General features: G+C 39.7%; 1 protein-coding gene across 5 annotated transcripts in view; it reads right to left on the bottom strand.

The window, feature by feature from the left end:
* Positions 1-26,359, bottom strand: part of snx13 (sorting nexin 13) — a 51,157-nt gene that overhangs the window by 7,497 nt on the left and 17,301 nt on the right. Inside the window, exons 5-23 of one of the 5 annotated variants that reach the window (XM_051670960.1) lie at positions 23,704-23,825; positions 23,342-23,463; positions 23,090-23,194; positions 20,898-20,986; positions 17,852-17,935; positions 17,364-17,523; positions 17,081-17,169; positions 13,890-13,989; positions 13,611-13,807; positions 13,236-13,340; positions 11,102-11,234; positions 10,967-11,004; positions 10,809-10,878; positions 7,200-7,393; positions 4,844-4,951; positions 4,641-4,751; positions 2,995-3,156; positions 2,637-2,708; positions 2,335-2,480 (exon numbers count right to left, since the gene is read on the bottom strand). In XM_051670960.1, coding sequence (XP_051526920.1) covers positions 2,335-2,480; positions 2,637-2,708; positions 2,995-3,156; positions 4,641-4,751; positions 4,844-4,951; positions 7,200-7,393; positions 10,809-10,878; positions 10,967-11,004; positions 11,102-11,234; positions 13,236-13,340; positions 13,611-13,807; positions 13,890-13,989; positions 17,081-17,169; positions 17,364-17,523; positions 17,852-17,935; positions 20,898-20,986; positions 23,090-23,194; positions 23,342-23,463; positions 23,704-23,825 — 2,207 coding nt within the window. The remainder of the gene's footprint in view (positions 1-2,334; positions 2,481-2,636; positions 2,709-2,994; positions 3,157-4,640; positions 4,752-4,843; positions 4,952-7,199; positions 7,394-10,808; positions 10,879-10,966; positions 11,005-11,101; positions 11,235-13,235; positions 13,341-13,610; positions 13,808-13,889; positions 13,990-17,080; positions 17,170-17,363; positions 17,524-17,851; positions 17,936-20,897; positions 20,987-23,089; positions 23,195-23,341; positions 23,464-23,703; positions 23,826-26,359) is intronic. The other 4 variants (XM_051670962.1, XM_051670961.1, XM_051670964.1 and 1 more) reach the window with 4 other exon arrangements.

Below are 26,359 nucleotides of genomic sequence, written 5' to 3'. Positions count from 1 at the left end.
TTTTTTTTTTTTTTTGCAGCGTATGAACATGTGCCAGACAGACATCACTGAAACATTGCTAGGCTTTGAGCGTGTTTTTAACAAGTCTCTTGACTTTTCCATTCCATCAAGCAGTTTTTTAAACGCTAGAAAGTGTTTTGAATGAACAGCCCCCCAAGTCTACCATGGACAGATGGACAAACGTAACGGCAATATGGATTCGTGTGGACTGTAGGCCAAAAACAGACTTATGTTCAAAGATATGGAAATAGGGGGCCTGAGTAGCTCAGCGAGTATTGACGCTGACTAACACCCCTGCAGTCGTGAGTTCGAATCCAGAGCGTGCTGAGTGACTCCAGTCAGGTCTCCTAAGCAACCAAATTGGCCCGGTTGCTAGGGAGGGTAGAGTCACATGTGGTAACCTCCTCGTGGTTGTGATTAGTGGTTCTCGCTCTCAATGGGGCGTGTGGTAAGTTGTGTGTGGATCACGGAGAGTAGCATGAGCCTCCACATGCTGTGAGTCTCCGCGGTGTCATGCACAACGAGTCACGTGATAAGATGCACGGATTGACGTCTCAGAAGTGGAGGCAACTGAGACTTGTGGAAGTATTATTCTGTCCTATACTAACCCTAATTAATCAGCATATCATGTGTGTATATATATATATATATATACAGGTGCATCTCAATAAATTAGAATGTCGTGGAAAAGTTCATTTATTTCAGTAATTCAACTCAAATTGTGAAACTCGTGTATTAAATAAATTCAATGCACACAGACTGAAGTAGTTTAAGTCTTTGGTTCTTTTAATTGTGATGATTTTGGCTCACATTTAACAAAAACCCACCAATTCACTATCTCAAAAAATTAGAATATGGTGACATGCCAATCAGCTAATCAACTCAAAACACCTGCAAAGGTTTCCTGAGCCTTCAAAATGGTCTCTCAGTTTGGTTCACTAGGCTACACAATCATGGGGAAGACTGCTGATCTGACAGTTGTCCAGAAGACAATCATTGACACCCTTCACAAGGAGGGTAAGCCACAAACATTCATTGCCAAAGAAGCTGGCTGTTCACAGAGTGCTGTATCCAAGCATGTTAACAGAAAGTTGAGTGGAAGGAAAAAGTGTGGAAGAAAAAGATGCACAACCAACCGAGAGAACCGCAGCCTTATGATTGTCAAGCAAAATCGATTCAAGAATTTGGGTGAACTTCACAAGGAATGGACTGAGGCTGGGGTCAAGGCATCAAGAGCCACCACACACAGACATGTCAAGGAATTTGGCTACAGTTGTCGTATTCCTCTTGTCAAGCCACTCCTGAACCACAGACAACGTCAGAGGCGTCTTACCTGGGCTAAGGAGAAGAAGAACTGGACTGTTGCCCAGTGGTCCAAAGTCCTCTTTTCAGATGAGAGCAAGTTTTGTATTTCATTTGGAAACCAAGGTCCTAGAGTCTGGAGGAAGGGTGGAGAAGCTCATAGCCCAAGTTGCTTGAAGTCCAGTGTTAAGTTTCAACAGTCTGTGATGATTTGGGGTGCAATGTCATCTGCTGGTGTTGGTCCATTGTGTTTTTTGAAAACCAAAGTCACTGCACCCGTTTACCAAGACATTTTGGAGCACTTCATGCTTCCTTCTGCTGACCAGCTTTTTAAAGATGCTGATTTCATTTTCCAGCAGGATTTGGCACCTGCCCACACTGCCAAAAGCACCAAAAGTTGGTTAAATGACCATGGTGTTGGTGTGCTTGACTGGCCAGCAAACTCACCAGACCTGAACCCCATAGAGAATCTATGGGGTATTGTCAAGAGGACAATGAGAAACAAGAGACCAAAAAATGCAGATGAGCTGAAGGCCACTGTCAAAGAAACCTGGGCTTCCATACCACCTCAGCAGTGCCACAAACTGATCACCTCCATGCCACGCCGAATTGAGGCAGTAATTAAAGCAAAAGGAGCCCCTACCAAGTACTGAGTACATATACAGTAAATAAACATACTTTCCAGAAGGCCAACAATTCACTAAAAATGTTTTTTTTTTATTGGTCTTATGATGTATTCTAATTTTTTGAGATAGTGAATTGGTGGGTTTTTGTTAAATGTGAGCCAAAATCATCACAATTAAAAGAACCAAAGACTTAAACTACTTCAGTCTGTGTGCATTGAATTTATTTAATACATGAGTTTCACAATTTGAGTTGAATTACTGAAATAAATGAACTTTTCCACGACATTCTAATTTATTGAGATGCACCTGTATATATATATATATTTTTTTTTTTTTTTTTTTAAATGGACAGATAGCTCTAGTTTGAGTTACACTGTGTTTATATGCACATACGCATCTATCGCACCTGTTAATGGTGTCTCCATATGTGGCTCTGATGAGCTGCTGTAGGAGGTTTTTAATGTTTCTTCTCAACCATTGATTTCTCTCCTTCAAGTCAAATACTTCATCCATCAACAGCAGCATCACCCTCAGAGGAATATTATCATCCACCTAAACCACAAAACAACATTTAGGTGGCTGCTTATTGTGGTATCAGTCATGTCCGCAGCACTATTAATGATTTCTATACATAAACTGCAAGATAATATAAACAGGAGTGAGTGCAGTACATAGACTGGCTCACAGGTGGCTGTCGTGTTTACTTACATTATCATCGAGCTGGGCAGAGACACGGCAGTGTTCAGAATCAATATCGGGCTTTGGAATTAAAGGAGGCACCTGTGAAGCACACACACCTGGAGTTAATGATACATAAACGACAATAAAAGTGCTGAATAATGTCTGATGAGCACAGAAACTTCCTTTCTGACCACATGCAATATAATTAAGCACCTGCTCGGCCTACCATATGAAAATATTGGGAGAGACAAAATTTCTCAGTTATGGTAAAGAAATTGTCAACTAAATGAACAGCCAACATGAGAGCCCGAGTGTCCTTGGGATCTTTGATATTTGAAAGGACAAACGGCAACTTTTTGTTGTTGAATCTCTAGGTGTGCTCTACCTTAAATATGGAGTGTCTCATGTCCTGGCCAAGTTTCTCGGATCTGCGGCCCATGTCAGCTGAGACTTTGGACACTCCCTCGGCCAGGCTGTCCGGCAGTGACTTTACGGCATTGGACACATTCCGCATGGAGCTCCGGAGAGGATTCACAAACGTGTCCATCTGTCCAAGTCCAGAGAACAGGACACATTTACAAAACCAGACAACAGCTCTGTGCGGTCTCCATCCACTGAATGCTAGCATAAGTTTGAGTTCATCACTGGACATCACCAAGTTACTGTACTGAGAGCCTATGAGAGTACTACAACGTATTTAAACAGCTACTCTGATACAGTTGTGAAGAACCGTTCTGTACAATTGTGGTGAGAATATAGTATCAGAAAGCTATTCTGAGATGCGGGTTGGCGCTGTTTTGGCGGCACGAGGGGGACCTGCACAATATTAGTCAGGTGGTTTTAATGTTGGTACATATATACAGCATTCCCACACCTTCTGACCAATACATTTCCATGATCATTCCATGACTTTTCCAAGATTTTTCCAGTCGCTCATGACTGGATTTTATAGCCAATGCATTTATAAAGTGCAATATTTAGCTAATGAAATATTTTAGAGCTTAGCATAACTTAAAAAAACAAAACGTATTAACAACAGAAATTTCCAGGACTTTTTAAGAATTTAATAAATTTCTATGACATGGAAATGACAATTTTATAAAATGTCCTGATATATCCAGGTTTTCCATGACCGTGGGAACTCAATATATTTATGTACATGGGTGCAAACTCAGAAAGTCATAGCCGGTGTTTCAGGGTTATATTTTCAGTTGATTTGCATGTTGTACTTTTTTTTTTGGTGATTATGCGTAAAGTACCGGTTTCAAGTGATTTAATAATCAAAATTGAAAAAAATTTGCTTAAAAAAAGGTGACTTTAGCTGAAAGGTGAGCATTTTGCATCCCTGTTTATACACTATATGGCCAAAAGTTTGTGGACACCATATGTGCTTGATGAACATTTGATTTCAAAACCTTAGGCATCATTTTCCCCCTTTGCTGTAATAACAGCTTCCACTCTTTTAGGAAGGCTTTCCACTATACTGTATGTAGTAACATGGCTGCAGGGATTTGCTCTCATTCAGACACAAGGCTATCAGTGAGGTCAGGAACTGATGTTGGTCGATGGGGCCTGACTTACAGTTGCTGTTCCAGTTCACGCCAAAAGTGTTCAGTGGGGTTCAGGTCTGGGCTTTGTGCAGGCCAGTCCATTTCTTCCGCATCAGACACAGTAAACCATTTTTTTATGGACCTCACTTTGTTCACAGAGGCATTGTCATGCTGGAACTGAAAAGGGTTATCCCCAAACAGTTGCCACAAATTTGGAAGCACACAAAGCCCAAGCCATTACATAAAGAAACATTAAGATTTTTCTTTACTGGATTTAATGGAGTAACCAAATTCGTTAATTAGAAGGGGGTGTCCACAAACTTTTGCCCATATAGTGTAGATAGGTTAAAGATATCAAGATATGATTTTTATATAATTTTATCTTTATCATCCAGCCCTCCTAGACATTACAGAACACCTCAAATATTCCTTCAATGTCCCGCATGACAGCTTGTTTAAGTGGGTATGTGGCGGTTCTCACCTTGCGTGCAAAGTCTCCTTTGCCTTTGCTGTACGCTTTGTTTTCCAGGAAGTCATTGACGTATGGTATGAGCATGGGACAGGCCTTCATCATCTCTGGATTCAGCAGCAGCTGTAAGACAACTCATCTCTAAGCACACCTGGATCTTCAGAACACCTGAGCCAGCACATCCCAAAATAAATACACAGCCTGATCTGACTCACCTGTAGATACGTGTTCAAATCCTTCTTTCTTTTCTCCAAAAACTCCCTGTCCATGTTGTTAAAGGTCTTTTTGCCAGGAAGCTTGAGAATTGGTGCAAGGCTCTCAAACTAAGACGACAGAGAACACAGATTAATGTAGGTCAAATCCATCAAACCCAATTGACCTTAGTCAGGGAAGAGGGTATATTGACTTTTATGCTGATGTGAAATGGCAACATATAAAGGTCCCATTTATTTTCATATCTAATTAGAAAATTAGATCATATCTAATTCACAACTCGTGTTTTCTGGAGTTTTTTTTGGGAAAGACGCATTTAATGTTAAACATTAAACAATGTATTTCTATCAAAAATGTAATATGGCACTAATCTAACTTAGGTCCATTACAAGAGAAATTTGGCTTTGTTCACACTGGCAGCCCAAATCAAAATTTTAGGCATATCCAGATGTGCACATTTCTGCAGAATTCGAACACCTGTCATTTACAGTGCTGTGAAAAAGTATTTGCCCCCTTCCTGATTTCTTCTATTTTTCATACTAAATTCAAACGAGACATAACATAAAACAAAGGCAACCTGAGTAAACACAAAATACAGTTTTCATATATATATATATTTTTTTTTTATTGAAACAAAAAAGTTATCCAACACCTATACCACCCATGCGAAAAACTAACTGCCCCCTTAAACACAATAGCTGTTTGTGCCACCTTTAGCAGCAACAACTGCAAACGCTTCTGATAACTAGAGATCAGTCTTTCACAACGTTGTGGTGGAAATTTTCTTTGTAGAACTGCTTTAGTTCAGCCACATTGGAGAGTTTGAGGATGAACTGCCCATTTAAGGTCCTGCCACAGCATCTCAATTGGGTTCAAGTCAGGACTTTGACTAGGCCACTCCAAAACTTTAATTTAGCTTCTTTTGAGCCATTCAGAGGTGGACTTACTCCTATGCTTTGGATCATTGTCTTGCTGCATAATCCAGTTGCGCTTGAGCTTCAATTCACGGACTGATGACCGGACATTCTCCTTTAGGATTTTCTGGTAGAGAGCAGAATTCATATTTCCCTTAATTATTGCAAGTCGCCCTGAAGCAGCAAAGCATCCCCACACCATCACACTACCACCACCATGCTTGACTGGAGGTATGATGTTCTTTTTGTGGAATTCTGTGTTTGATTTACGGCAGATGTAACGGGACCCCGGTCTTCCAAACAGTTCCACTTTCAACTCATCAGTCCACAGAACAGGTTTGAGGATCATCAAGGTGTGTTTTGGCAAAATTCAGATGAGCCTTAATGTTCGTCTGGGTTAGCAGTGGTATTTGCCTCGCCACTCTTCCATGGATGGCATTTTTGTCCAGTGTCTTTCTGATAGTGGAGTCATGAACAGTGACCTTTATTGATGCGAGAGAGGCCTGCAGTTCTTTGGATGTTGTCCTTGGCGGCTTTTTTGTGACTTCTTTTTTGCGGCTTTTTTTTTTTTTTTTTTTTTTTTTGAGTCGTTGCTGTGCTCTTAGAGGACATTTAAAAGGTCGGCCACTTCTGGGAAGGTTCACTACTGTGGCAAGTTTTCTCCATTTGGAGATAATGGCTCTCACTGTGGTTCTTTGGAGTCCCAAAGCCTTTGAAATAGCTTTGTAAACCTTCCCCGACAGATGTATTTCAATCACCTTTTTCTTCATCATTTCTGGAATTTCTTTCGACCTTGGCATAGTGTGCTACTGGGTGTGACCTTTTAGCCAACTTCATGCTGCTGAAAAAGTTGTATTTAGGTGTTGATTTGATTGAACAGGACTGGCAGTATTCCGGTCTGGGTGTGTCTAGTCCAGCTGAACCCCATTATGAATGCAGTTTCATAGATTTGGGGAGTAACTGGGGGGCAAATACTTTTTCCACACAGGCCCAGTTGGTATTGGATAACTTTTTTTACTTCAATAAATAGCATTATCATTTAAAAACTGTAATTTGCATTTACTCCGATTGCCTTTGTTTAATGTTAGATTTTGTTTGAAAATTTTAAACAATTCAGTATGAGATACACACAAAAACAGAAGAAATCAGTTCTATGCATCCTTTCATCCCATGCATGTTAGTTTATTAAATATTCTGATAATGCTTTTAGCTACCAATGAGAGTGTAGTACTCTTAGCTTGTTAAACATGTTTAAATCCATTTCACGGATGTCTGCAAATTGCAGAAAAAGTCTGCATATTCAGATTGGGCCTGGCCATTTCTGGCATTACATTTTGAAATCTGATATCAAACCAATTCAACCACATTTGGAGGTGGTTTGAAATCCTCTAGAAAATCAGTTGTGAATCAGTGTGAAGAGTCAATTCTCCCTTGATTCACTCACCTGCTCTATGATGCGCATGTGGAAGTCATGAAAATTGCTGTAGCGACGGTACGTCTTCCAGGTGTCCTCACTGCCGTCTGAGTTCTTGCGGATGACGGTGATGGTGTAGAGGGCGTAGGTCTTCCCATGATCGTTACAAACGCCTGCCACAGGAAGGTGGTTTAGAAAAGCATCAGCTACTGAGAACCAGCAGTCTGACAGGGAGCGAGAGAGTGAGACAGAGGCAACAGGAGCGATGGAAACGATGATGCAGGAGCCAGCAGGGGGATTAAAGAGATAGACAACATGAAAATAGAAAGAAAGGAGAGACAGGACAATACAAGACAGCAGAGAGAGGATGACAGGAGACAAAGCAACGGAGGGATGACAGGAGAAAAAATGAACATAAAAAAAATCAACTGAGATGGAATGATAAGTCACACAATAAAGAATGAAAACACAAAGTGTCCTCCAAATAAATGGGGCTTGAAAATTGAAGTGAAGTGAAGTGATGACTAGAGAAGAGAGACAGCAGTGAAGCACCACCCCTCACCTGTCAATCAACCGCTGAACTAAAACAAGAGTTTAAACTTTTCCTTTTACGAGCGGCTTTAAAAGGAAATAACCGTCCGATTGGAAAAATGTAAAAAGCGGAGACATACACAATCACGAGAGCGTCATGGATCTTCTTTGGTGTGTCTGATATCAACACAGATGACAAACACGAACACCTGAAGCTCCTTTAAAACAGGTAAATCACTAAAATAACGGAGAATTCTGCTTGACGTTGCGTTTGTGCTTAGATTAAGTTTCAACCTCATCTGGAAGAAACAGTGCACCGTTTATTTCGTGCTTTCTTTGTTGCGCTTTAATATCATGCAGTAGCACACTGACATAGTCACTGATTTATGTCATCATGAAATAGAGACCCTCCCCTCCAAATCTGAACACAAGTGGTCACAGGAGATACACTATATTGCCAAAAGTATTCTCTCACCCATCCAAATAATTGAATTCAGGTGTTCCAGTCACTTCCATGGTCACAGGTGTATAAAATGAAGCACCTAGGCATGCAGACTGCTTCTACAAACATTTGTGAAAGAATGGGCCGCTCTCAGGAGCTCAGTGAATTCTAGCGTGGTACTGTGATAGGATGCCACCTGAGCAACAAGTCCAGTCATGAAATTTCCTCGCTACTAAATATTCCATAGTCAACTGTCAGTGGTATTATAACTAAGTGGAAACGATTGGGAATGACAGCAACTCAGCCACAAAGTGGTAGGCCACGTAAAATGACAGAGCGGGGTCAGCGGATGCTGAGGCGCATAGTGCGCAGAGGTCGCCAACTTTTTTCAGAGTCAATCGCTACAGACCTCCAAAGTTCATGTGGCCTTCAGATTAGCTCAAGAACAGTGCGTAGAGAGCTTCATGGAATGGGTTTCCATGGCCGAGCAGCTGCATCCAAGCCATACATCACCAAGTGCAATGCAAAGCGTCGGATGCAGTGGTGTAAAGCACGCCGCCACTGGACTCTAGAGCAGTGGAGACGCGTTCTCTGGAGTGACGAATCACGCTTCTCCATCTGGCAATCTGATGGACGAGTCTGGGTTTGGCGGTTGCCAGGAGAACGGTACTTGTCTGACTGCATTGTGCCAACTGTGAAGTTTGGTGGAGGGGGGATTATGGTGTGGGCTTGTTTTTCAGGAGCTGGGCTTGGCCCCTTAGTTCCAGTGAAAGGAACTCTGAATGCTTCAGTATACCAAGAGAATTTGGACAATTCCATGCTCCCAACTTTGTGGGAACAGTTTGGGGATGGCCCCTTCCTGTTCCAACATGACTGCGCACCAGTGCACAAAGCAAGGTCCATAAAGACATGGATGAGCGAGTTTGGTGTGGAAGAACTTGACTGGCCTGCACAGAGTCCTGACCTCAACCCGATAGAGCACCTTTGGGATGAATTAGAGCGAAGACTGCGAGCCAGGCCTTCTCGTCCAACATCAGTGTCTGACCTCACAAATGCGCTTCTGGAAGAATGGTCAAAAATTCCCATAAACACACTCCTAAACCTTGTGGAAAGCCTTCCCAGAAGAGTTGAAGCTGTTATAGCTGCAAAGGGTGGGCCGACGTCATATTAAACCCTATGGATTAAGAATGGGATGTCACTTAAGTTCATATGTGTCTAAAGGCAGATGAGCGAATACTTTTGGCAATATAGTGTACATTTAAGTGACCAGGTGTAAACAGCAATGTGTCTCACCTGACCACATGCGGTCGGATCACCCGAGAAGAATCGTAATACCAGATGGAAATGGGGTCAATGTTGATTACAACCGACTCATCCCTCCTTTTCTTTATAAGAAGCAAAAAATCTGGGTTCCAGTGAGGCACTTACAATGGAAGTGAATGGGGCCAATCCGTTTTTTACCAAAGCTGTGCTTTAATAAAGACAAAATGTATCTGAGAAAGTTTTTGCACGCTAAGAATCTTTACTAGTTTAGGTCTAGGTTAATCTACTTTTTTTAATCTACCATTTAAAGGGAAAAAACCCCCAATATATACTGTATGTAATAGCTTGATAAAGTACAATATCTAAAACTCACTAGTTGACCTCACAAACTGGCAAGTCAGTTGTTGGACGACTAATCAACCATCCTGATCCGTCACTAGTCGCTCAGTTTTATTTGTTGCGTCACATCTGGTAGCTCTGCCCACAATTACATTAATCTAAAATCACTCTCCACAAGGCTATATATCAAACATCAAATATGTTCTGATGATATATGCAGGGTTCATACAGATGCTTCAAAGGTAAATTCAAGGACTTTTCAAGCACATTTTTATTTGTTTTCAAGGACTATGCTCGAGATGTTTGTTTTAAATAAAAGTATTTTATTCATTCAGTTAATTTATTTTTATAAAACACCACTTATTACAAGTACAACATATCTCAATGTGCATCTTTAACTACACAGAAACAATTCTTGGTTCATTCATGATGAAACTGATGTTCAATTGTAGTGTGCTCCCTTAAAACACATTTCACTTTCCAACAAAAGTGAATAACTGGGTCAGTAAACTGTATTCAAGGATATGACTCATGTGCTGTTCCATGTTGTCTAAAGTGAGGAACTGACCCAAACTGCAAATGGGTCATTCTCAAAAAATGTTGACTTTCCAACTTACACAATATAGAAATTTTCAGTTCAGTTTCTGCCAATAAACACTGAGGGTAAACATTTTATAACATGTTGACATTCATTTTTATTCATAAAGGACAACTTGGCTGTTGTTCTTTCTTTTATTATTTAATTTGGTACAGGCAGTGGTGGCTCAGCGGTTAAGGCTCTGGGTTACTGATCAGAAGGTCGGGGGTTCAAGCCCCAGCACCACCGAGATGCCACTGTTGGGCCCTTGAGCAAGGCCCTTGACCCTATCTGCGCCAGGGGTGCCGTATCATGCCGCCAAGCCACCACTGTCCCAAGCACCTTGTACGAACCCTGTATATGATACTGGTGACTCTGTAGACAGATTAATTACTTTATACTGGAAACCTGACGCATCCTGTCTGGTTAGCTACTACTGAAATTGTATTTATATCTTAAAACAGTTGTTATTAGTTCAAACTCTCACCTGTATCAGAGATAAACGCATGAAGCTGAGCAGATTCATCCACACTCCCACTGCTGAGATCATCTAATGACTATAAAACACAGACATGCATCAAAAACACACTTCAACACAGTGCACTGATCATATTTGGTATGTATATATAGATAGCTTTGACATACTAAATTAATGCTTCCTGTTGGAGAGCCGTTGAATGACTCTGGAAGAACAGAAAGAAACAGATTAATACAGAAGATGATGGTAAACGGACTCGTTGTGTCTTTCATGAAACATTTGATACCGTGTGGGTATCTCACCTACGTCCCCGTCATCAGAACCCCTGTAACTGGGTTCCTTGAGCATGTCCAGCTCAGCCAGCATCCGTATATACAATGGGTGCTGCTTAAAAGATGGATAATACCTCTCATCCCTCAACATCAGATCGTACACCTGAGAAACAAAGAAAGAATGTATTTTTGAATATCCTCTCTGTTCTTTAGTCAATTGTTCATCAAAAACTACAAAACAAAATCTCATCACTAATGGCATTACTAAGGTAAAGAAGTCATTCGAGTCTCTCTCGTTAACATGCACTCATTTACAGAACTGCCAGTTTCCTTAAAGAGACAGTTGCGAATTTGAGCATGTGTCAAGAGTATGTGAGCAGAGCGGAAGCAGAGTGAGGAGCGCCATTGCTTTCTCTCGCTCCAAGAGCGCTCCACTAACGCTCCATCACAAGCACAACACCCTTTAACAGCCCTTAATGCAATAATTAACCACATGTTAAGCAGTGTTAAACACTATTGGCATGAAGATGGAATTTCTGATATATCCAGAAAGAATGTGATTAAAGAAAAAACCAAGTCTAGCGGCACTTGGTAATGTTCGACCTCCAGCGCGAAGTTTACTTGTGCTTTCGGTATTCACGCTCCCTATTATTGAGTAAAGCTTGCGGTAAAGCTTGACTTAACTACATGCTTGTGTCTCGTCTCTTTATTCCTACATCAACTGGTGTATATTGAAAATTAATGACGGGACGGTGAAGGAGAACACGAGTCGGGAGGTGATTGCCACGATCAAATGTTCTTTATGAAATCCTAGAAGACGTGTCCAGAAAACACGATGATAATACGTTCACATCTGGAGAAAAAAATCTAAAGGTCAGTAATACATATACATATATATATATATATATATATATATATATATATCTCCCCTATTATATATTCTGAATAATCATATAATCATTATAATCTAATGCATCGCAATCTTAACTATCGGTTATTATGTCCCGCATTAAATAGTATAGAACAGAACTTTTAACGACCTAAAACACCAACTGAACTAATCAATATGTTAATATTGCGTAATTTGACTTTAATCGATTGCCATCTAGATTTATTTTAATGCCATAGGCTAATTTATGTTATACATTTGCAGATGAAGAAGCTCAGCAAACATGAACAGAGAGAGGTAGATTTAAAATCATGATAGTCTTATCTAGTTTTGATTAAAAAAAAAAAAAAGTGTAGAATGTCATTTTTTGGTTAATTAAATTAAGTGCAATAAAGGGGGCCTGGGTAGCTCAGTGGTAAAAAGACACTGGCTACCAACCCTGGAGTTCGCTAGTTCGAATCCCAGGGCTTGCTGAGTGACTCCAGACAGGTCTCCTAAGCAACCAAATTGGCTAGGGAGGGTAGAGTCACATGGGTTAACCTCCTCGTGGTCGCTATAATGTGGTTCTCGCTCTCAGTGAGTTGAGCGTGGATGCCGCGGTGGATGGCGTGAAGCCTCCACACGCGCTATGTCTCCGCGGTAACGCGCTCAAAAAGCCACGTGATAAGATGCAGAAGCATCTGAATCGAATCGGGAAATCTGTGTCAATACCCAGCCCAACATTTGAGTGCTGTATATTGTACATTGATCACTATTTACTTTCATTATATGGTGAAAATATTTGAAGACCTTTCCAAAAAAAAAAATCTTGTGTTCCACGAAAATAAATAAAATAAACAGAAAGTGAAGACAGAATTTTCATTTTCAACATTTACTTTAATATTTTGCTAATTGTAACAGTTACAGTTAGGGCTGCACAATAATAACAAAAATAGATTTTTGCATTTTTTTTTTTTATTTAGATTAATTTTGAATAATAGAATTTACATTAAAGTACATATTTTGAGGGGGCATCTGCATGCCATTTTCTTTATGCAGGCTACAATCAACTACAACAATCTGAGAACTGTGCTCCTGAATTATTTGCCGTTTTATATATCAAGACAGCATCTAAACGATCAACTTCACATTGACCCTCTTTGCAGAATGAAAAACAAAACAAATTTTGAATAAATTATACAATATATTACAGAAGATAGAACAGAAAAAATGTACACAATGGTAGTAGATCCAAACAGAATTCTACAATTGACACTTTTCTCAGTTATTTAATACCTTTCTCTGGATCTCATCGAATATCTCAGGTGTGGGATCCTCACTGTTGAGTTTTTGAGCCAATCTGGCAACAGATGCTTCGTCCATCTGCACTCTGGGAGAGGCCTGATTGGAGAGAGCACCTTTCAATCACCACCGCATGGATTTGCGCCCACCAATCCCAATAAACAGTGCCAGACTTTTGGCTACGAGAATAAAATCTGGTCCACATTGTAGCTTATTCTGGCCAAGGACTGCCCAATTAGACAAGAAACTATCTAACACAACTTCATTTCTCGGCAAACTGATAAAAACCTGTTCACTCAGACTCTCCAAAATGAAGCCAGCCAATCAGACTGGAGTTTTCAGATTTTGGAAACCTATGCTGCTGCTCACCTTTTCAGACAGGTACTGGTCATAGATGCCCAGTGCGGCGGCTCTCAGTAGCCCTTTGGTGGTCTGGCTGCTCTGCCTCTTTCCGTCTCTCTGACTGCTCCGTAACACCTCCAGCTGCTGCTGCGCTGTGACCCGATACCCCTCCACCGTCAGCCAGAAGAACAGAACCGCCTGTGCACCCATGTGCTGCATGTAGTCTTGAAACAGAGAGAGTAATGTGGGGTGAGCTGATAATGCAGTGTTTCAGAAGACAGTTTGCGTCCATCTTTTTTGACTCACCCATGAAGAACTGAAGTGCGATGTTATGCACTAGGATATGTTCCAACGGAATCACACACAATTTCCCAAAATTAGCAGCAAGTTTTAAAGCATCGACTTCCTGTTTGGCAAAAACAAATGTTAAGAGTTTTTTGTGTTGAAGGTGTAGAATAAGAGTCTGTAAAAAAGCTGTAGATATATAGAGGGTTTGTTCTTTTTTACTGTCTCTCTAATGACGTGATAATAACAGAAGAGATTAGGGTTGTTAAAGAGTAATGATCGATAAATGTTGTTACTAGTTTAAATTATTTTAAAAGTTGGGGTCTGGGTAGCTTAGCGAGTATTGACGCTGACTACCACCCCTGGAGTCGCAGGTTCGAATCCAGGGTGTGCTAAGTGACTCCAGCCAGGCCTCCTAAGCAACCAAATTGGCCCGGTTGCTAGGGAGGGAAGAGTCACATGGGGTAACCTCCTCGTGGTCGCTATAATGTGGTTCTCGCTCTCGGTGGGGTGCGTGGTGAGTTGTGCGTGGATGCTGCGGAGAATAGCGTGGGCCTCTACACGTGCTATGTCTCCGCGGTAACGCGCTCAAAAAGCCACATGATAAGATGCGCGGATTGACGGTCTCAGACGCAGAGGCAACTGAGATTCATCCTCCACCACCCAGATTGAGGCGAGTCACTACACCACCACGAGGATTTAGAGCACATTGGGAATTGGGCATTCCAAATTGGGAAGAAAAGGGGAGAGAAAAAAATAATTTTATATATATATATATATATATATATATATATATATATATATATATATATATATATATATATATATATATATATATACAGGTGCATCTCAATAAATTAGAATGTCGTGGAAAAGTTCATTTATTTCAGTAATTCAACTCAAATTGTGAAACTCGTGTATAAAATAAATTCAATGCACACAGACTGAAGTAGTTTAAGTCATTGGTTCTTTTAATTGTGATGATTTTGGCTAACATTTAACAAAAACCCACCAATTCACTATCTCAAAAAATTAGAATATGGTGACATGCCAATCAGCTAATCAACTCAAAACACCTGCAAAGGTTTCCTGAGCCTTCAAAATGGTCTCTCAGTTTGGTTCACTAGGCTACACAATCATGGGGAAGACTGCTGATCTGACAGTTGTCCAGAAGACAATCACTGACACCCTTCACAAGGAGGGTAAGCAACAAACATTCATTGCCAAAGAAGCTGGCTGTTCACAGAGTGCTGTATCCAAGCATGTTAACAGAAAGTTGAGTGGAAGGAAAAAGTGTGGAAGAAAAAGATGCACAACCAACCGAGAGAACCGCAGCCTTATGAGAATTGTCAAGCAAAATCGATTCAAGAATTTGGGTGAACTTCACAAGGAATGGACTGAGGCTGGGGTCAAGGCATCAAGAGCCACCACACACAGACGTGTCAAGGAATTTGGCTACAGTTGTCGTATTCCTCTTGTTAAGCCACTCCTGAACCACAGACAACGTCAGAGGCGTCTTACCTGGGCTAAGGAGAAGAACTGGACTGTTGCCCAGTGGTCCAAAGTCCTCTTTTCAGATGAGAGCAAGTTTTGTATTTCATTTGGAAACCAAGGTCCTAGAGTCTGGAGGAAGGGTGGAGAAGCTCATAGCCCAAGTTGCTTGAAGTCCAGTGTTAAGTTTCCACAGTCTGTGATGATTTGGGGTGCAATGTCATGTGCTGGTGTTGGTCCATTGTGTTTTTTGAAAACCAAAGTCACTGCACCCGTTTACCAAGAAATTTTGGAGCACTTCATGCTTCCTTCTGCTGACCAGCTTTTTAAAGATGCTGATTTCATTTTCTAGCAGGATTTGGCACCTGCCCACACTGCCAAAAGCACCAAAAGTTGGTTAAATGACCATGGTGTTGGTGTGCTTGACTGGCCAGCAAACTCACCAGACCTGAACCTCATAGAGAATCTATGGGGTATTGTCAAGAGGAAAATGAGAAACAAGAGACCAAAAAATGCAGATGAACTGAAGGCCACTGTCAAAGAAACCTGGGCTTCCATACCACCTCAGCAGTGCCACAAACTGATCACCTCCATGCCACGCCGAATTGAGGCAGTAATTAAAGCAAAAGGAGCCCCTACCAAGTATTGAGTACATATACAGTAAATGAACATACTTTCCAGAAGGCCAACAATTCACTAAAAATGTTTTTTTTATTGGTCTTATGATGTATTCTAATTATTTGAGATAGTGAATTGGTGGGTTTTTGTTAAATGTGAGCCAAAATCATCACAATTAAAAGAACCAAAGACTTAAACTACTTCAGTCTGTGTGCACTGAATTTATTTAATACATGAGTTTCACAATTTGAGTTGAATTACTGAAATAAATGAACTTTTCCACGACATTCTAATGTATTGAGATGCACCTGTATATATATATATATATATATATATATATATATATATATATATATATATATATATATATATATATATATTTTTTTTTTAAAGTTAAATGAATATCTAAGTAATTAAATTATATTAAAAAAATGTAAAGTCCAAAGTAATGTTGTGACCCACAAAAAAAAAAAAAAATGTAACATGAGGAAGTCATATATATACTTTCCATCAACATTTTAATAATGTTGTTAATAGTTTAAATTATTTTAAAAGTTAAAATAATATTTTAATAATTTAATTATAATTAAAAATTCAAAGTCAACTTGAGAAAGTCATATTTGTATTTTTCTTAACATTATTATTAATGATTTTAATATTTAAATTATTTTAAAAATTAAAATAATATTTTAATAATTAAGTCAAAATGTATGTTTGGAATTTATTATGACCTACAAATTAAAGTTTAATTTAAGAAAGAGTCATATCAGTATTATCTGCAAATTAATAGTAAACTAAACTAATTAAATTCAGACTTCAACAAAAATACATTAAAATACAGCAGACTGAAAATACCATTACTGGCAGTTCTTAAGTATATTTATTTAAACTGCAGTCAGGCTATGTGCACATTATATTTGGATTCCTCCATATGCATTTTGAGGTATTAACTATTAACATTAAAATTAACAATCAATTAATCAGTTAAGACAATCGACTATGAAAATTCCTCAGAAATGTACATCCCAAGAATGAACGTCTTAAATGAATATTCATGAATCATAATACAAGAAATGGAAATTAAACAGTTGGCATTTGTTTACCTTCCCTGACTGTAGCCTCTGTACTCTTGTTTCACAGACTTTCTTCACAAAAAGCAAACTGTTGATTTGATTCTTTATTATGTTGATATCTGAAAGTCAGAGATGTAGAGAGAAATACAGATGGAGTAAACAGTGTTTGTTATTCTGAAGCCCTAAACTTGATGTCATACTTTCCCAAATAAACCACAGATTCCCGTGTTTATTTTCCATGAACTGTTTAAGTGTGTGTGCAAACAGTATTGTTTCTGAGAGGGGAAGGGAGTGTGTGTGCATGTTAGTGTACCATCTCCAGCGGTGTCCAGAGATCGCAAATACTGAAGCTCTTCCAGGACTTTGTCTTTGACGGCCTCCAGCTCGGCCGGTTTGTCTGTCAACTTTAAGATGTTCAAGAAGGCCTCATAGTTACAGCTTGAGTCACGGATCTGCTTAAACAAACACAAATCTTATAAAAAGGATCATGTTATACAAAAATAGGAAAAGAGTTTGTAACATGTAGTCACACATGCAAAAGAGGCTAGTCAATCACATCATTTACATATAGTCGTCTTAAAGGTCCAGTAGCAAAAAACAGCCTGTTTAATTCAAAGGATCAGACAGAGGGTGAAAAATGGTCAAGACAAACTAGAAATACTGATTAACATAATACATTAAAAAATCTAATACAAAACTTTAAAATGCAGTTAAACACCTGATCATACTCATATCATCAAAAACAACAAGAAAGAAAATAAATTCACATTAAATAAAGTAACAGAGCATCATCTGTCTCACCATCCAGATAATGAACTGGTTGATGTAATCCGGGTCACTCAACTGGTTAATTAAAGGCAGCAGAACTCCTCTGGCCAACACTTCCTGCAGGACATCAATCAAACAATCAATCAGTTCATGTTTGTGTCTTTACAAGACACCTAATCTGAAGCCGTAGTCTTAACGTCAAGACCTGTTAGGACCAAATAAACCTCGTTAAGGTCTGAGTCCCATTTGTCTGCTTTCAATTAATATGATCCCAGCTCTACTGTATTAATCTTCCTGTACTGGTCGGTCATTTTTGACCAAAATCACTTTTGCCGATTTAATAAAAAAAATGTCCTTTATCTGATATCTGATACAAGACTTGGTGACTTTTCCTCTACTAACCATCTGAACACACACAAAAAACGTGGACTTGATTCGATAAGTCTAAGTGGTTGTAAAAAAAAAAAAAAAGAAAAAAGAAAAAGTGATACCTTTACTGTTCACAGTCATGACCAACTATAGATAATGAATGGGAAAGACTAAAACAGAGCTTTTTTTTTTAATTATTTGTCAAATATAACTTATAAACATGCCACGATTCAGAACAAGAATGCACAGAAATGAGAGGATGCAGGGTTGCTGCAGAGTTTTTAAAGTCAAATCTAAGACTTTTTAAGACCTTTTTTCAGACCTGCACAAATAAAATAATACTGTATGTCCACACCACAACAAACACACACAATCTCAAAGTAAATCATATATCACAGTTTCTTTTACTTTAACAGGCTGGGGCAGGGGATTTGAGTGTGTTCAGCTCAAGGTTGTTGTGACTGATCAACCTCCCATCTATATGCAGTCTCATCACCGTCGCGGATGAGGCCGATGACCGTGGTGTCGTCTGCAAACTTCAGGAGCTTGACAGTGGGGTCTTTTGCAGTCATGTGTGTACAAGGAGAAGAGCAGTGGAGAGAGAACGCATCCCTGAGAAGCACCAGTGCTAATAGTGAGGGTCCCGGATGTGAGTTTCCCCAGTCTCACTAGCTGCTGCCTATCAGTCAGAAAGCTGGTGATCCATCGACAGATTGGGGTGGGCACAGAGAGCTGGGTCAGTTTGGTTGAGAGAAGATCAGATGGTATTGTCCACAAATAGGATCCTTGCATAAGTCCCAGGCCTTTCGAGGTGTTGCAGGATATAAATTACATTTACATTTATTCATTTGGCAGACGCTTTTATCCAAAGCGACTTACAAAAGAGGAATACATTATAAGGGAACCATCTTAAGGAGACAGTGGTACGAAAAGTGCTGCATTACAAAGTTTCACTAGCATCAGAATATTAGTATTCAAGACAGATTAAACTGCAACAAGAATTATTATTTTTTTTGTGACTGGTTAAGTGCTCATGGAAAAGATGCTTTTAGCCGTTTTTTGAAGACAGAAAGTGAGTCAGCTTCACGGATGGAGTTGGGAAGGTCATTCCACCAATGTTGTACGATGAAACCAAAAGTCTGGGAATGTGTTTTGGTCCTCTTTGTGTTGGTACAACAAGGCACTGCTCGTTAGTAGATCGCAGGCTTCTGGTGGGAACGTAGCTCTGCAGAAATTATTTTAGGTATGCTGGAGCAGACTCAGTGAATGTTCTGTATGCCAGCATCAGAGCCTTGAATTTGATACGTGCATCAACTGGCAGCTAGTGAAGAGAGACAAGAAGTGGTGTAACATTCGCTCTCTTTGGTTCAGTAAAGACCAGACGTGCTGCTATAATGCAGTCCCATATTAACAGCATCATCCACAGACCTGTTTGCTCGGTAAGCAAACTGAAGGGGGTCCAGCAGGGGTTCAGTTATGTCCTTCAGATAGGACAAAACCAGTCTCTCAAACGACTTCATGACCACAGACATGGAGCGACAGGTCTATAGTCATTAAGTCCTGTGATTTGGGGTTTTTTGGGGACCGTAATGTGGAGCGTTTGAAGAAGCAGGGAGCTTCAAACTGCTCCAGTGATCTATTGAAGATCTGTGTGAAGATGGGGGCCAGTTGGTCAGCGCTGACTTTCAGACAGGCAGGTGAAACACCTGTAGCTTCTTTTAGCCACTCTGATTTCCTTAGTCAGTGTGTTCCTGGCCTGGTTGTACAATATTTTATCCCCTCTGGCAAGCTGTCTGAGTTTTCCTGTAAACCATGGTTTATCATTATTGAATGATAAAAATGTCATAGTAGGGATGCACATATCCTCAAAGAACCTGATATATGTCACAGTATCTGTGAGCTCGTCCTGGTCTGTGGCTGCAGCCTTAAAAACAATCCAATCAGTGCAGTCAAAGCTGTTGCAACGCTGCGTTCACGCACGCTTGTGGGGGGATATAAACACACGGCGAGTAGAAAGGCTTACAGTTGATGAAGAGCACTTCTAAATTAGGACAGCACACCTTATTCAACCTTGTTACATCTGTACACCCAACTTTCATTGTTGTAAAAGCATGTTCCACCGCCTCTCGTTTTCCCCGATGATTCACTCTGAACAGCTGGAAGCCTGGCAGATGAAACGCGCTGTCTGGGATGGCTTAATTCAGCCAGGTTTCTGTGAAACACAGAGCAGCGGAGTTAGAAAAGTCCTTATTTGTTTGAGCGAGCAGAAACAGTTCTCCCATTTTGTTGGCGAGGGAACGGACATTCGGCAGATGAATACTCGGCAGCGGAGTACTGATGTCGCGTTGACGAAGCTTCACAAGCGCTTCGGCTTGCTTCCCTCCCATGCGTCTTTTGGATCGCTTGTAGAGCACCGCTGTGCCTCCAACTAAGATGTCTTAATAAAACGTCCGAATAATCAAACACTGCCAAAAAATGATCAGGTATGCTCTGCTGAATATTCAGCAGTTCATCCCTGATGAAACTGATGGGGAAAGAGTGACAAAAAACATGACAAACAAACAAAAGCAACAAAAACGGCAGAGAGCTCCACACTGAAGCAGCCATATGCAGTGAACTAAACATATTTTTAGCTGGTCATAAGACTGCATGTAAGTCTTGGATTGGTCTACGGTTGACCTAACAGATGTGGGGCGAGTTTGTTTCTTACCCTGAGGAAGTATCTCATGTTTTTGTTGTGGAAATCTCCAGGAGGTAGTAACAGATACAGCAGCACTTCACAGAGATCCCGCAGGTAACCTGCAGCAAACACTCTACAGTCAAACTTCCGGCGTAAAGAGAACATACAGATTAAACAATTACAGTCGATATTTATGCTTCCATACGTTCAAATCTGGCAAGTTCATGATTAACACAAAAATTTCTTTGTTTGCGGGGCCTGGGTAGCTCAGCAAGCAATGACGCTGACTACCACCCCTGGAGTCGAATCCAGGGTGTGCTCAGGGACTCCAGCCAGGCCTCCTAAGCAACCAAACTGGCCCAGCTGCTAGGGAGCAACTTCTTTGTATGCAACTAGAGGTTGACCTATATATCCGTTTTACCGATTAATTGGTGCCGATAGTTGCTTTTTGGAACTACCCGTTTGGTGATTATCATTTTTAAATTTTGTTCCTCATCAATATACCTCATCTGGTAAAATATTTGTATATAAAACCCTTCATCTGGTGAATACATAGGCTATAACAACCTTAATTTGATAAAAACATATATATAGTGTATTTTGGGCTTGTTTATAGTTAAAAGTCCACCATTATACAACAAATCTTTATTTTTCTGGTTATTATTGGGATTTTGGTTGAACAATAAACTGCTTCTGGATTTTATTCATTTGGGACTCTTGCAGCATCAGTGTCTGTTCCTGTCATAGTACGGAAAGACTACGAATTTTTTTTATCATTCTATTAAATCGATTTTTAAAATCTTATCAGCTGTTTAAATCGGTTAATGGCCACTTCCACTACTTACTTTATTAAAATCAGCAAATTCCACTATTGGTCAACCTCTGTTTGCAACAACTTAAATTTCAGTGTGTTCCTAACACAACGCGATTATGCTGATTTCATTGTCGTTTTTGAAGCTAAATGGCATCTGTCACCACCAACTTTCATTGTATGGATAAAAAAACAGCAAGAACGTAATGCTAAACATCTCCTATTGTGCTCAACTGGTAAAACAAATCATGTGTTTTGAGTAAGGCTGCAACTAACGATTATTTTGATAATCGACTAATCTAACGATTATTCGACTACTCAGGCGATTACTGCAACGATTAATCGTTAACTCTTAATCGATTATTCAGCTCGTGCCCCGAATTAAAAGGTTGTATTAAACATGCTTACTAGCAATAAAGAGGACAAAATCATCTTTTAAAAATACCTCTAAATAACATTCACTGAATTTAAGGAAAAAATACTTTTTATTAAATTTAATTCAGTAAAAAAGTGACTGCAAAAATATTATTTTTATCAAGTGTTTTTGTCTCGATTTCCATTTAAAATTGTCTTTAAAACAAGATACATTTACTTGAGAAGCAACATATGAGATATTTAGACTTACTTTAAGAGAATGTATCTTCAATATAAGTGTGTTTTGAATATAAGTGTATTTTGTATATAAGTGTATTTTGTATATAAGTGTATTTTCAATATAAGTGTATTTTTTCACTTGGTTAAACTTCTGCGAGTGCAGTAAAGACAAAATATACTTCTATTCAAGATCTATTCTCTAAAAGCAAGTCTAAGTATCTTATATGCTGCTTCTCAGGTGAATGCATCTTTTTTTAAAGGATTTTTAGATATTTTTTAATATTTGTATTTTTAATATTATATTCAACATTCTCGGATAACAATTTTTTCTTCTGCAGTATAGCTGCTAAAGTAAATGCACGATGTTTTAAAGGAGTTTTAGATATTTATATTGAAAAACAAGCCAAACCAAAAATAAATTAAAAACGTATTTTGTTGCCGTGTATAATGGGGCGAAGACTCTCTCATCTTTCTGTTCAATCCATCTTTAACTCACAAAAAAACAAACTCTCTCTTATTAATAAAGCAGCGTACTGCCAAATTTCTTCACAATAAGAAATGCACAGTGAGATAGAATTTCACCCATAAATGGTTTACTAGTTTTCTTCAATTGTCTGTCCACCACTTTATCATTCCAGACAGGACTATGTCATTTTTGACAAGGTGTGTGTTTTGTATTTCTTTCAGCTGGTCTGGCCAATGGGAATCTGCTCTTTAGAGATATGAACTTCAAATCTAATTCCATTGACACTGAGTCCCTGGGCTGGAGTCTTAAAACTGTCTATAGAGACAAAGCAGTCTCTCCCTATTGTCTTACCTTCTTCATGTTTGTGGGACATGCACACCATGTCTCTACAAATCTTCCTCTCCATTTCTAACTCTGCCTCAAAAAACGAGTCCAGCAACTCGTCTGGAGCGTCACCTGCAGCAAATACACAAAAACAGTCATATTCTTACACGCGAGTCATCAGAAGTGAGCTCCCGTTGCAGATGTCCTTTACTCCATAACTGGAAATAAGTGTTAGAAAATCAGCCATTCATTTTAGTGAGAAGGAAAAAAGGTAGTTACGTTGTTTAGGATCTTCTCTCTCGTTCAGCTTCTCTTGAGCTTTCCTGAAAACACGCAGATGTGTTGCAAAATCATCCACCAGTCTGGTGGTGAAGTACGGCTGCCAGTCCACTTCTTTAGACCTAGGGATAGGGAAAGAATGAGCACTTCATTAATTGGCATTTACTCTCTCCAATCTTTCCCTTGGGAAAATGTGCAAGAACTTCTGAATGCAGCGCTTGCTTTGTGGTCGATGTTAAATCAGCCCTGAAAAACCACAGTTTGTCATTCACATTCACACTATTGCAGCAGTGATTTTGAAAACCCTTACTGACAGGTACAGATCTGAGTCTGTGGGTAAACAGGCCAGGCAAGTGTCTCACCTGGTGGAGAACTCTACAAGGGCGTTCTGAACTGTTTGCCGGATCTCAAGGAGGAAGGTCTCATCGTCACTCAGTGTGTAGTACCAGTAGTGGATATAGTCCCTCAAAGCAAACTGGATCACCTGATTAATGATAAAAGAAGAGGATCAGAGGAGAGCTTCCTGAAAAGAACAAGCAACCTTTAATTCCAATCAAAAAGATTTGCATTTCCTGAAGAAACAGCGGCGCCTGCAAAAGAATAGTGCTAAAGTTTGAGGCTTTGGTTCAGAGTATGAGAATCAATAACATAATCTTTGCAGATTAAAGGCAGCTAAATAGATGCAAAAAAGGAAGCTAAACTGCAGTTAAGTATGCAAATGTTGAAATGACATCACCTCATTATGGATTTTAAATGCTGAATGTTCTACCATTATAAATCAACAAGGGATTTTCAAATAAGGCTGAAACTATCAACATTGTACATTATGTGCTTTGAGTTGAATTGCAGAAAATTGAGGAACAAACAGAGAATTGGGATATACATGGGGTTTTCTTCAACTTCAGGCACTTTCATGTCGCAAGGGTTAAGTTTATATTAAAACAAACATTTTTCAACTTTAGTTTCATTATATGAATGTCACACTAAAACTGAATTTGAAACTTTTTTTATCAGGCCTCCACCATTTATTTCTGATACTTTTTAAATGGCTTTTTTGTATAGACTTTACTGCTTTAGTCTTGTGCCAGACCCAGACTTTCAAAATTAACCCTTGTGCTTTCAATTTAAAAAAGTTACTCAGAGGTCCTTAGAGGACAAAAATGTAAAAAAAAAAACCTGCCATAATACTGTTATACAGTTCATCCGGAAAGTATTCACAGTGCTTCACTTTTTCCACATTTTGTTATGTTACAGCCTTATTCCAAAATGGATTAAATTCATTATTTTCCTCAAAATTCTACAAACAATACCCCATAATGACAACATGAAAGAAGTTTGTTTGAAATCTTAGCAAATGTATTAAAAATAAAAAACTGAAAAAAAAAAAAAAAAAATCACATGTACATAAGTATTCACAGCCTTTGCCATGACACTCAAAATTGAGCTCAGGTGCATCCTGTTTCCACTGATCATCCTTGAGATGTTTCTACAACTTGATTGGAGTCCACCTGTGGTAAATTCAGTTGATTGGACATGATCTGGAAAGGCACACACCTGTCTATATAAGGTCCCACAGTTAACAGTGCATGTCAGAGCACAAACCAAGCCATGAAGTCCGAGGAATTGTCTGTAGACCTCCGAGACAGGATTGTATCGAGTCACAGATCTGGGGAAGGGTACAGAAAAATTTCTACAGCATTGAAGGTCCCAATGAGCACAGTGGCCTCCATCATCCGTTAATGGAAGAAGTTTGGAACCACCAGGACTCTTCCTAGAGCTGGCCGCCTGGCCAAACTGAGCGATCGGGGGAGATGGGCCTTAGTCAGGGAGGTGACCAAGAACCCGATGGTCACTCTGACAGAGCTCCAGCGTTTCTCTGTGGAGAGAGGAGAACCTTCCAGAAGAGCAACCATCTCTGCAGCACTCCACCAATCAGGCCTGTATGGTAGAGTGGCCAGACGGAAGCCACTCCTCAGTTAAAGGCACACGACAGCCCGCCTGGAGTTTGCCAAAAGGCACCTGAAGGACTCTCAGACCATGAGAAACAAAGATTGAACTCTTTGGCCTGAATGGCAAGCGTCATGTCTGGAGGAAACCAAGCACCACTCATCACCTGACCAATACCATCCCTACAGTGAAGCATGGTGGTGGCAGCATCATGCTGTGGGGATGTTTTTCAGCGGCAGGAACTGGGAGACTAGTCAGGATCGAGGGAAAGATGAATGCAGCAATGTACAGAGACATCCTTGATGAAAACCCACTCCAGAGCGCTCTGGACCTCAGACTGGGGTGAAGGTTCATCTTCCAACAGGACAACGACCCTAAGCACACAGCCAAGATAACAAAGGAGTGGCTCCGGGACAACTCTGTGAATGTCCTTGAGTGGCCCAGCCAGAGCCCAGACTTGAACCCGATTGAACATCTCTGGAGAGATCTGAAAATGGCTGTGCACCGACGCTCCCCATCCAACCTAATGGAGCTTGAGAGGTCCTGCAAAGAAGAATGGGAGAAACTGCCCAAAAATAGGTGTGCCAAGCTTGTAGCATCATACTCAAAAAGACTTGAGGCTGTAATTGGTGCCAAAGGTGCTTCAACAAAGTATTGAGCAAAGGCTGTGAATACTTATGTACATGTGATTTATCTTTTTTCGTTTTTTATTTTTTAATAATTTGCAAAGATTTCAAACAAACTTCTTTCATGTTGTCATTATGGGGTACTGTTTGTAGAATTTTAAGGAAAATAATGAATTTAATCCATTTTGGAATAAGGCTGTAACATAACAAAATGTGGAAAAAGTGAAGCGCTGTGAATACTTTCCGGATGCACTGTATATTAATGTTATTTTCCACTTTCACGGAGTTAATTTTTTTTAACCAACATCAGTCCTGATCATAACTACCAAATATTCATTCATTTTCAGGATTTTAACCCTTTAAATCCCAGTTTGTTTACATAATGCCACTGTTGGAAAAAAAAAAAAAGAATTATTTTCCATATACTAAATGCTAAGGGGAATTT

This window comes from Myxocyprinus asiaticus, chromosome 34 (assembly GCF_019703515.2).
Source record: "Myxocyprinus asiaticus isolate MX2 ecotype Aquarium Trade chromosome 34, UBuf_Myxa_2, whole genome shotgun sequence".
Lineage (NCBI taxonomy): Eukaryota > Metazoa > Chordata > Actinopteri > Cypriniformes > Catostomidae > Myxocyprinus > Myxocyprinus asiaticus.
This window is presented reverse-complemented; position numbering and strand designations above follow the sequence as displayed.